This window comes from Phocoena phocoena, chromosome 1, assembly GCF_963924675.1.
Source record: "Phocoena phocoena chromosome 1, mPhoPho1.1, whole genome shotgun sequence".
Classification (NCBI taxonomy): Eukaryota; Metazoa; Chordata; class Mammalia; order Artiodactyla; family Phocoenidae; genus Phocoena; species Phocoena phocoena.
In genome coordinates, this window is record NC_089219.1 from 30,590,490 (window position 1) to 30,602,130 (window position 11,641).

At 43.9% G+C, this 11,641-nt stretch overlaps 1 protein-coding gene across 1 annotated transcript; it reads left to right on the top strand.

Moving 5' to 3' along the window:
* Positions 1 to 1,053: 1,053 nt before the first annotated feature.
* On the top strand, positions 1,054 to 11,343 carry UTP11 (UTP11 small subunit processome component). The gene is made up of 8 exons (XM_065890285.1): positions 1,054 to 1,116; positions 5,641 to 5,702; positions 6,922 to 7,024; positions 7,531 to 7,644; positions 8,147 to 8,240; positions 8,337 to 8,467; positions 10,419 to 10,529; positions 11,260 to 11,343. Exons 1-8 carry the CDS (start codon positions 1,054 to 1,056, stop codon positions 11,341 to 11,343), a joined length of 762 nt encoding a protein of 253 aa, XP_065746357.1.
* Positions 11,344 to 11,641: the final 298 nt, after the last annotated feature.

Below are 11,641 nucleotides of genomic sequence, written 5' to 3' on the forward strand. Positions count from 1 at the left end.
AACCTGTTACCTGTTTTTGCTCCCTCCTGCACCTGCAGGGGCCCCAATAAAGCCTTGCCTGAATTTCTTACCTGGCCTCTAGTCAATTTCTATTGGTTGGGGAAGGCCAGGAACACTGGTCGGTATCAAAGCGACCTGTCAAAAGTCACACAGCCAGTACATGGCAGAGCCAGACATGGTTTTAAGGATGCTTGTCTCTCTATAGAGTGCTCTTTCCGGTACACCAGAAAATTCACAGGGCCCCTAGCTTTTGCATGGCACAGGGATATCGGCTCGGTGCTTTGTGACCGCCTGGAGGGGTGGGATAGGGAGGGTGGGAGGGAGGGAGACGCAAGAGGGAAGAGATATGGGAACATATGTATATGTGTAACTGATTCACTTTGTTATAAAGCAGAAACTAACACACCATTGTAAAGCAATTATATTTTTAAATTATTATTATTTTTACTTGGAGTACAGTTGCTTTACAATATTGTGTTAGTTTCTGCTATACAGCAAGGTGAATTAGCTATAAATATACATATATCCCTTCTTTTTTGAATTTCCTTCCCATTTAGGTCACCACAGAGCATTGAGTAGAGTTTCCTGTGCTATACAGTCAGTTCTAAAGTAGTTACCTATCTTATACCTAGCAGTGTATACAAATACACCGCATAAACACGGCAAACGGAGCAGAGCTGTAGTCGACTGCACATGCGCACACTCCAGGCCCAGCTCACCCCAAGGACAGTGCCAGCCACGATGCTCCCAGGTGCCAACGGAGCGGATCACGAAGGCGAACTCACCGTACACGTGGACAGGCTCTGGCGAATAAGAACTGGCTGTTGTAGAGTCACGAGGCTAGACCTAGAGAACTACACTTCCCAGAAGCAGCCTGGCGCGGACGCCTTTTGCTAGATGACGTATTTCCGGAAAAGCAGGCGCTGGATAGGCTGCAGAAAGGAAGGGGGCGGTTCTAAACCTCTGGCGGCTTGGCCTATATCCGGTAGGGTCAGTGGACGAGGCGGTGCGGACCCGGCGTTGTCTACTGAGCTTTTCCAGGACTGAGCAGACATGGCGGCGGCTTTTCGGAAAGCTGCTAAGTCGCGGCAGCGGGAACACAGAGAGCGAAGCCAGGTAGGACCGCACGGGCCCCACGAACGCTGGCCGGTGGCCCCACGTGCTATTCTTGCCCCGGGCCTACCCCCCACGTACCCAGCTGCGGGTCCTGGCCTTTTCTGTGCGGAGATGTTGCTTTTAAATACATGCAAATATATGCTGACGACGCAGGCGTGGCTGGGGCGGACCCTCGCGGTTCGGGGAGGAGGGGGTGGTCGTTCTAGCTAGGAGAGCACAGCTGTCCCTATTCCTGGGAGATAATCAAAGCTATCCTGCAAGGTTTCATTGAAGTAGTTAAATGAGATACTGTGTGTAAAGTGCTTGATCTTCTCTGGGGAAGTTGAGGTCAAAGTTCACACAGCCAATTAGTGTCCCCGCTGGAACTGGAATCCACATCTAAAGATACTCAGCCCTGTCCGCTGTGTATGCAGGCTGATCCCGAAGAGATTGGAGTTAATTAATGTGCTATCATCATCATGCCTGGGCTTTGAGATCCATGGAGATCTGCCACGTACGCTTTTTGTTTATGTCTCACCATGTAATGTTGGTGTTTTCCAACCCCATTATACAGATGAGGAAACTGAGGTCCAAAGAACAGAATTGACTTGCCCAGTCACAAACACCAAATTCAGACCGAATAAACAATTGCAGGACTTCTGTGGAGGGTGTGTCTGTGTGGAGAGATTGAGTGGAAATTCATTTAATATATGCAGAATCAATTTATTCTTCTGTTCTCAGGAATCACACAATATCTGATCCAGAAAGGCCCTTAGGGATGTCTGGTGCAAGTTCATTTTACAGATGGGGAAGAGAAAGAGAAGGATGTGTCTAAAGCTGTGTCACTGATGGATGGGATGGAACTAAGGCCTCCCAACCACAGTTCAGTCTTCCTGCTTAATAGCATTTATCAGACATTTATTGTGCACTTGCTGTATGCTTAGTGGTGTGCTGGGAGCAGTGTATCGATAATCTGCCACCTTGTTTGGACCATTGTGTGGAACTATCTAAAAATAACAGCTAGAAGTGCTTGCTGTGTGCCAGAGCCAGACAAAGTGCAAAATGCTTTACCCTTATTATCTCATTTATCTCTCAAGAGTTTGTGGAAGTAGGTACTATTATTTTCTTACATTTGCAGATGGGGAAGCTGAGGCTCAGATAGGTTAAGTAATTTGCCCAAAGACATACAGCTGTAGGTGGCAATCAGCAAAGCCAGGGATCAGACCAAGTGTTTTGAATCCAGAGGCTACTAAAAGTTGAATAAAGAAGCAACTTTATAAGAGATGCATAAAAAAATGCCCAATGAGAGGGGGGGAAAAAAAGAAAGGGGAAAAAAAACCCCAAATTAAAAAACAAACAAAAATGCTCAATAAGGAACATGAGTGGGAAGAGGAGAGATGATGAGAGAAAGCATCACAGTGAAACTTGTTGGACTTGGAAGTCAACTTAAAAAAAAAAAAATTATTTTATTTATTTATTTTTGGCTGTGTTGGGTCTTCGTTGCTGAGTGTGGACTTTGTCTAGTTGCCGTGAGCGGGGGCGACTCTTCATTGTGTTGCGCGGGCTTCTCTTTATGTCAGTGTCTCTTGTTTCGGAGCACAGGCTCTAGGCGCACAGGCTTCAGTAGTTGTGGCTCGCTGGCTCTAGAGCGCAGGCTCAGTAGTTGTGGCACACGGGCTTAGTTGCTCCGCGGCACGTGGGATCTTCCCGGACCAGGGCCCGAACCCATGTCCCTTGCATTGGCAGGTGGATTCTTAACCACTGTGCCACGAGGCAAGTCCCATAACTGTCACTTTTTGAGCACTGACTGTATGCTAGGTACAGCCCAACATGCTGTACGAGGATTATCTTGTATAATCCTACAGCATTCCTGTGAGGCAGATGTTATCCTCATTTGTATCAATACAAATGAGGAACCTGATGCTTAAAGAGGTTGAATAGCGTGTCCAAAGGCACAGTTGTGGGTAGTTCATTTGGATTCGTAGACAAGGCAGAGGCAAAGAGCATGACATGGCCATGTCTGAGTGGGAATAGAGGATCTTTGTGGGAGAGGTGAGGAGGAGGCCATGCTGGAAAGGTTGGTAAACACATTGATGAGAGCCAGGGAAGCCCACTTTGTTGCTCTTTTGACCCTTGAGTGTTCTTTCTCTATTCTCTGTCAACTTCTCTTTGTCTGCTATAATTAAAATAATAATGATCAAGAGAGGACTTGGGTATTATTTTAAATATTGAGTTATTTCTTGCATCACTTCAAGGTAGAGGATGAGAGAGGAGACTGTTAAAAATCCCACCCAAGGACTTCTCTGGTGGTGCAGTGGTTAAGAATCTGCCTGCCAAGGCAGGGGACATGGGTTCGAGCCCTGGTCCAGGAAGATGCCACATGCCATGGAGTAACTAAGCCCGTGCGCCACAACTACTGAAGCCTGCACTCTAGAGCCCACGAGCCACAACTACTGAGCCTGCATGCCACAACTACTGAAGCCCATGCACCTAGAGCCCATGCTCCACAACAAGAGAAGCCACTGCAATGAGAAGCCCACATGCTACAATGAAGAGTAGCCCCTGCTTGCCGCAGCTAGAGAAAGTCTACGTGTAGCGACGAAGACCCAATGCATCCAACAAGTAAATAAAGAAATAAATTTTAAAAATTCCACTCAAGTTATTATACAAGTTTAAACAGTAGAGAAGTTTATGTACTGCCTCAAACATCGAGAATATTCAAAGTGGAAGAGGATGCAGTGTAGGAGGGTGGGGAAGATCAGACTGTGTCCCCAGTTAGAATAGGTCTCGTTCTAGCTTTGCCACTTACTAGTTCTGTCTATGTTCTTGGGCAAGTTGTTCTCTAAACCTCATTCCCTTTTTGGAAAATTGGGGTAACAGTAGTGCCTGCTTTATCCACATTCCATGATTGTTTGGGGATAAATGACATTGTGTGTAAGGAGCATAGCAGATTGCTTTGTAACAGTATTTCATTTTTTTTTTTCACCTTGATAAAAATTTTATTTACTCATGTTACATACTCATCCTAACAAGAGAACAGGAATTTTTTTTTACCTTCTGGGAATGTCAAAACTCCTAGCTTTTACAAAGCAAAGTAAAAGTACATACAAATTCTTTTAGTTTAAAAAAATTTTTGGAAGTGTAGGGTCTTCATTGCTGGGCGCAGGCTTTCTCTAGTTGCAGTGAGTGAGGGCTACTCTTCGTTGCGATGCGGGGGCTTCTCATTGTGGTGGATTCTCTTGTTGCGGAGCACGGGCTCTAGTCACAAGGGCTCAGTAGTCGTGGCTCGTGGGCTCTAGAGCGCAGGCTCAGTAGTTGTGGCGCATGGGCTTAGTTGCTCTGCGGCACGTGGGATCTTCCTGGACCAGGGATCGAACCTGTGTCCCCTGCATTGGCAGGCGGATTCTTTTTTTTTGCGGTACGCGGGTCTCTCACTGTTGCGGCCTCTCCCGTTGCGGAGCACAGGCTCCAGATCCGCAGGCTCAGTGGCCATGGCTCACGGGCCCAGCCGCTCCGCGGCACGTGGGATCTTCCCATACCAGGGCACGAACCCGTGTCCCCTGCATCGTCAGGCGGACTCTCAACCACTGCGCCACCAGGGAAGCCTAGCAGGCAGATTCTTAACTGCTGCGCCACCAGGAAGTCCCCATACAAATTCTTTATAGTGATTTTCTTTTCTTCCTTTTAATTTTATATTTTCACATTTTCCTAAAATGTAATGGTAATTCTTAATAAATGTGGCCTATTATGATGATGTAGGCAAAAGCATCTAGCACTGACCTTGCCGTAGGTTAAGTGCTCAAGTAGTGATAGCTTGTAGAAAGATAATACCAAGATTTAATCCTTGTACCTTCATGCTATCCAAGTTCTGTATCAGAGAAAGTATTTTCTGTCATACTTGGTTTTCTCTCATGCTTAGTACTGAAATTAGAATAATAACAGTACACATATGCTGGACACCAGCTATGTGCCAGGCTGTGTGCGGGCAGCTACCACTTACAGAGGCTCATTAAACCCTCAGGATAGTCGTGAGAAGTAGATCTTATTGTTCTTATTTTATAGCTAGGAAACAGGAGCTCAGAGACGTTAAGTGAAGTGCCCAGAGTCACAGATTGTTAAGAGGTAAAGCTTGGATTTGAACCCAGTTCTTCAGACTCTAAATTTAGCTCTCTTAACCACAGTTGCTTCCCTGTTACTATGTTTTCCCTTCGTAGTATTTTATAAACCCTTGGATTAAGTCTGTAGTAATTTTAGTACAACTGGCAACTGCTTTCTTAGTGCCGAGTCATTGTTGCCTTTCTCTGTCCTTAATAGGCCAAGAAGCCTACTACGGCAGTACTTGTGACCTCTCTGGCGCCTGCATTGGCCTCTCATCCTTGGGCAGTGCCCATTTGGGGGAGGGGAGGGAACAGGATAGCACATTGGCTGCCAGGACATGGATTTACTGAACGCTCCAGAGATTCTTGTTCCTGTCAAGTGTCCTGTTGATTCGGGTATGTGTTTGCTGAGGAAACTAAGCACTTTTTTTCCCCTTTTGTCTTCTAGCCCAGCTTTCGAAAACATCTGGGCCTGCTGGAGAAAAAGAAAGATTACAAACTTCGTGCAGAGTGAGTACAGTCTTTCTGGGAGCGGTGCTGCCAGAAAAGCTTACAGCCTCCCTGTACTACAGCTGAATTGCCTGAGTGTCCAGCAGGGGATGATTTCCTGCCATTGATAAAATGGCCAAAGCTCTGGCAGCCTGTCAGATACTTTTCTGCGGCCCTAAACTTCTCTCTTTGTTTAGGCAGAGCGTTATTTATTTAACTGTAGTTGCATTGAGAATTTTTTTTATTATGTTGCTCCAGATCGTTTTCTCAGAGTGGCTTTGGTTTGCTTCTGCCTTGGTGTTTGAGCTAAAAGCCGAATCTTTTTTCTCTCCCTTTTCTTGAAGTTCAAGATAGAATCTAACATTACATTTGTTGAGTCTCTTACATCACCATGTGTGGTGTGGAATGAAGACATGTGAAAGATGGATTCATGGGACTGAGTGTGGGTGATAATGAACTTCGAAAACATTTTATAAAACAATTATCCCTATTCTTCTTCTTTAGCACTTTATTTACAAAACATTTCATAATTATTTGTTAGCCATGCATGTCAGCTGAGGTCCTTTTTATGCCCCTGGAGCAGCTGGTGATGGATTAAGTGGATTGCTCTGGGTTCCAGAGTTTTTCAGGCAAATAATAATAACTGAGTGCTGTCATTAGGCCAGGCAGTGTTCTAAGAGAGTTACCATTTTTACATGCATTTATTCCAGCAGTCTTTGGGGATACTATTATTATCACACCCATTTCACAGATTAAGTTGGGATACAGAATGGTTAACTAATTTATCCAAGATTACTCAGCCGGAAGTGGTGGAGCCAAGATTTGAACCCAGACAGTCTGGCTCCAGAGTCCACGATTCTAGTCACTATGCTATACTACAACGTGTAGTTTCTGAATCTTATTTGATCACTCGGTGCCCAAGCTTGCATCAGAACCCCGTCTGAGGAGTTGTAATCTGTGCTTTGTTGGGTCTCTCCCTGTAATGATGTAGATGGCAGTAAAACTTAACGTGAAATGGGGACTGTTAATTCCAGGTAGAACAGGGATAGGAGAGCACCCACAAAGAGATGAGCTCAACATCTGACAGTGGAGTGTGACATTGGAGTGTGGGCCGAATGTAGTCACTCCTTTGGCTTTTTTGAGTTTCATTTTGTATGTATCATTAGATGCTTGTAAAGTTTGCTTGTTGTGGTTTTTTTTTTCCTTTTTTGCCATGAACGTTGTTTAACCTGCTTTTCAGTGACTACCGGAAAAAGCAAAAATACCTTAGAGCTCTCCGGAAGAAGGCTCTTGAAAAAAATCCAGATGAATTCTACTATAAAATGACTCGGGTTAAACTCCAGGTGGGTGCCTAATGGATGAGTTGGTTTTTTTTTCCCCCTGCAATGCCGTATGGCATGTGGGATCTTAGTACCCTAACCAGGGATTGAACCGATGTCCCCTGCAGTGGAAGCACAGAGTCTTAACCACTGGACTGCCAGGGCAGTCCCTCAGTTGGTGTTTTGAGCTCCAACTCAACAAGGAAGATAAGGATGAGGGAGGAGATGGATAGCTAGGACCCTAGGCTTTTATTTAGCTCTTCTCCAGTTGGTCAGGTGCTCCTGGTCATTATGCAAAAGGCAAAGCTGCCCCTTCATGAGCAGCGTGCACTTGCAGTTGCCTGATGCCTGGAGCTATTCTGAGAGGGTGATTGGAGGTGCTGAATTGAATGTGTGTCTTGGGGGCCTGGTGCATTGTGTTGCTGTTGTATGTTGCCTTTGGTTGTCTTTGTTCCAGCCAGGAACTATGCCAACAACTTATTAATGATTTTAATCTAATAGGAAATGTATCTTTTAAATTTGGATTTTAGGATGGAGTTCATGTTATTAAGGAGACTAAGGAAGAAGTAACTCCAGAGCAGCTGAAACTAATGAGAACTCAGGATGTCAAATATATAGAAATGAAAAGGGTTGCAGAAGCTAAGGTAACAACTAAAACTCTTTATTCTGATATGTTTTTGTTGGTTAAGAAGAGAAATAGAAATCCATTGATCTCGAGTTGTAAGTTGATTTCTTCTGGCATTTCCAATCTTAAAGTACACTTAGTTATGATAATGGTTTAAAAGTATAGTCAGCATGGTGGAATGGAAAGAGGTCAAGTTTGAGACAGACTTAGGTTTAAACTCTGGCTCTGCCATTCATTAGCCCCATGATTATGGGCAAATTAACTTCCCTGGGGCTGTTTCCACATTTCTATCTCATAGGATTGTTGTAAGGATTAAATGAGTTTTGTGTAGTGCCTAGCTAGCCCCCTACCTGACATGTGGTTGGTGCTTGATAAATGTTAGTGGTCCTTTCTTTTAAAAGAATGAAGCAGATTCTTTGCAGGCTGGTGATAATGATGTGGAATGGTCTAAACTTGTGCAAATTCATTTCTGATACCCTAGAAGAACCCAATATAAAATGAGACCATATTCTGTATCCTAGAAAATTGAAAGACTAAAATCAGAGCTCCATCTGCTGGATTTCCAGGGGAAGCAACAGAAGAAGCATGTGTTTTTTTTTGACACCAAAAAGGAAGGTATGAAATGTTTGAAAGTTTCTGGGACAGTCTAGCATATTGGTCTGTGTTGTTTGGTGTCAGAGACAGCGCCTTAAGGATTGTCTTGACTTTTAGTCGAACAGTTTGATATTGCAACTCACCTGCGAACAGCCCCAGAACTAGTCGACAGAGTCTTTAACAGACCTACGATAGAGACCTTGCAGAAGGAGAAAGTGAAAGGAGTTAACAATCAGACTCGACTTAAGGTAATTTTCTCCATTTTTCTTCAGGTCTGAGTTTATGGGAATCTAGGTTCTTTTTTTCTTTCTCCCCACTGCATTTAAGATGATTATTTTTGGAAAACTTACTAAGTTCTCTTAGAGAAGTGGAAGGAGGATTTGGTGATGGGAACGGAAGTGGAGAAGGGTTCCTTGGTTTCTAAGATTAGAGGACGTGTAGCATAGTGGTCAGGAGCTTACTTTCTGGCCTTTAGGTCTGCATTTGTTTTGGGGTTTTTTTTTGGCCATGCTGCGAGGCTTGCGGGATCTTAGTTTCCTGACCACGGATTGAACCCGGGCCCCGGCAAAGCACCGAGTCCTAACCATTGGACCACCAGGGAATTCCCTAGGTCTGCATTTGAATCCTACCTCTGACCCTGGGCTTTGTGCTTTCAATGCTTGTGACAGGTGCCAACAGTTTTAAAAGGCAGAGAAAGGAGGGGACACTGAAGATGAAGGGATTTGGTATACTTTGATATTAAACCTTTAACAGTGAATATGCATATCAAAAGGTCTTTCATGTTCTGCATTTGTACCCCAACTTTTGTATTGACTTGTCCTTACGGTGCTTTCCATCACTGTAACTGGGTTTGTGAGAAGACTTGCTTTTTCTCCAAGTCTTCTGGAGTTGAACTCTCACTTCTGACTGATTCATTTAAAAAAATGCTGTCAATGTGTTTCAAGCAGACAGCTGTTCTGTTTGGATTTGAATCATTTACACTGCATCAGCTTTGTTTAATTTCACAGCAGCCTCTCTAGCTCAGAGGCAGCTAAATTTGCTTTAGTAATATAAATACCCCTAATTAGTTTGATTATATTGGGTAATCCCATAAATCAACAGTCTGTGCAACAAAGTGAAAACAAAAGCTGTCTGAAACCACTGCTGTGAGACTACGCTAGAATTGGTGAATTGTTTAAATCCAAGGCCCAGTAATATTCCCCTCTGTGTAGATAACACTTCCAGCCGAGGAGCCGGCTGACTGGTGTTCTAGTGATAACCCTCTTTGTCATGTAGTTGTATTTTCAATTAGCTGTGTCGCCGACACTTCTCAAGTATTGCAGTAGTCCCTAAAGAGATTGGTGTTCCGAAGTCCTATGTAGAATAGTTCACCATCTTAGCTTTTGAGAAGTTGGGAAGGTTTGGATTGCCCTTTTTGTCTAGTGGTGTTGTTTCTTTTGACTGTCTTGTTTAAAGCAAAATTATTTTTATTAAGAGACTGCTGGTGGGTGGCTTGCAAGGGAATTTTTAGTCTGTAACTTGGAGGGGGTGAGCGATCCATGAATGGGCTTTAGGAATTCTATGAACACCTTCTTCCCACCTTGAAATTTTGTGTGACTGGGTATATACATTTGTATGAATTTGTACGAATACATATATACATTTATGTCAAGAAAGAATCCAAAGCTTTCATCAGTTTCTCAGAGGTCTGTGATCCCCCCACATTGAAGGACCATTGGTCTTCGAGGGGTCATCAGCAGTGAGAATTTTCAGGTCAGCTTCCACTGACAGAGTCCTTCTGCTCTCTGAGTTCCGCGGTTCTGACACCAGCACACTGCCCCGTGGCCCTTCTCTGCTTCTCTACTCATTGTGTAGGGTTTCCAGCACTGGTTCATTCCTGCACGTTAGGTAACCGGGACGCTCAGACAGCTCAGTGTAGTAGTGGAAAGATTCCTGGGATCTGTGAGACTCGAGGCGCAGTCCTGATTCTGCTCCAGGTGAGCCTTGTGTCCATGGGCAAGTCTCCAAGTTTCCATGGAGCTCTGGAATGTGGTGTTCCTAAAATGGCCAACTTCAGAGTCTCTTGTTATGTTGATTCTGGGGTAAGGAGGGAATTGATGAAACCATTTATGCGTTTGGGCCCAAGTGGATTAAGAAACAGTTTCTTACTCATTTTTACCCTGTTAATTGTTTTACTGAAAATGTGTGTTTCTTCTGCAGCAAATAGCGAAAGAGAGGCAAAAGCAGTATAACTGCCTGACACAGCGGATTGAGCGCGAGAAGAAATTGTTTGTTATTGCACAGAAAATTCAGACTCGCAAAGATCTTCTGGTGAGGAGAGAGAGGCTTAGGCCTTCATTTTATTTTATTTTATTTTTTTCCTTGTAAAGTTCTAAACTGAGACTGGATTTCAGCTGTGTGTAAACCAACCCCAGTGAAAATGTCTGCTCCTCAGGGGCAGTGGTTTGAGCCAGTGTCTGTTACTCTGACAGTGTTGAAATGTTCCTTGATTAAGAAGGTAATAAGGGGCTTGCTTATTAGTCAGTGCTTTGGAACAGCAAAGGGTAGGATCGGGTGACATATGAACTTTATAGCTTATGAGCATCTATCTGTAACATTTAAACAGGTTAATAAAACAGTGCGTGTCACTCATTGGTGTTTAAAAATAGACAACATTGTGTAGTTAAATAGCAGAGCTAAGGAATATAAGATGCCCCTTTCATATTATCATTTCTCTAAATGTCAAGATTTTCAGCTTTGCAGATCATTCTGGTCTGCCTTTCTCAACTTGGGTTCCGTAAAAGAAGAAGCCCTACAAGATAATGATTTAAGTACCTTTCTTCTCAATTTTCACAAGAACTTCTGCACAGCCAGCCTCATTATAGATGCCCAGGGGAGAACTTGACTCATCGCGTTGGGGATGCCTTAGGACAAAGGGCTTTGTCTCTCTTGAACATTGAGACGGGCTGAATTAGGGGCTTTCTAATAGGTAGTTTATTAAACTTGCTGTTTTACACAGACCTCTCCTACTATTTACTGGTAACTTTTTACTCTTTTGTAGGATAAAACTCAGAAGGTGAAGGTGAAGAAAGAAACAGTCAACTCCCCAGCTATTTACAAATTTGAGAGTCGTCGAAAACGTTGAAGTGTTAAAGATAAGCCTGTCATTCCACGTGGAAGAGTTTATGTTTTTTTTTTCCAGTAACTTCAGATTCCACTCTTCTAAGTGATTTGGTTTTCCTGTTTATAACCGTAATTTATTATAGATCTGACATTTGACGTGAACAGTGTTAAAGCCCCTTCCCCCTGTCTAAATTGTTTGTGGGTTGTTGAAGTGTTGAAATCAGTCTTTTTTTTTGGCCGCTGTGCGAAACCTGCAGGATCCCCGGTCCCCGACCAGGGATCAAACCCAGGCCCAAGGCAGTGAAAGCGCCAGGTCCCAG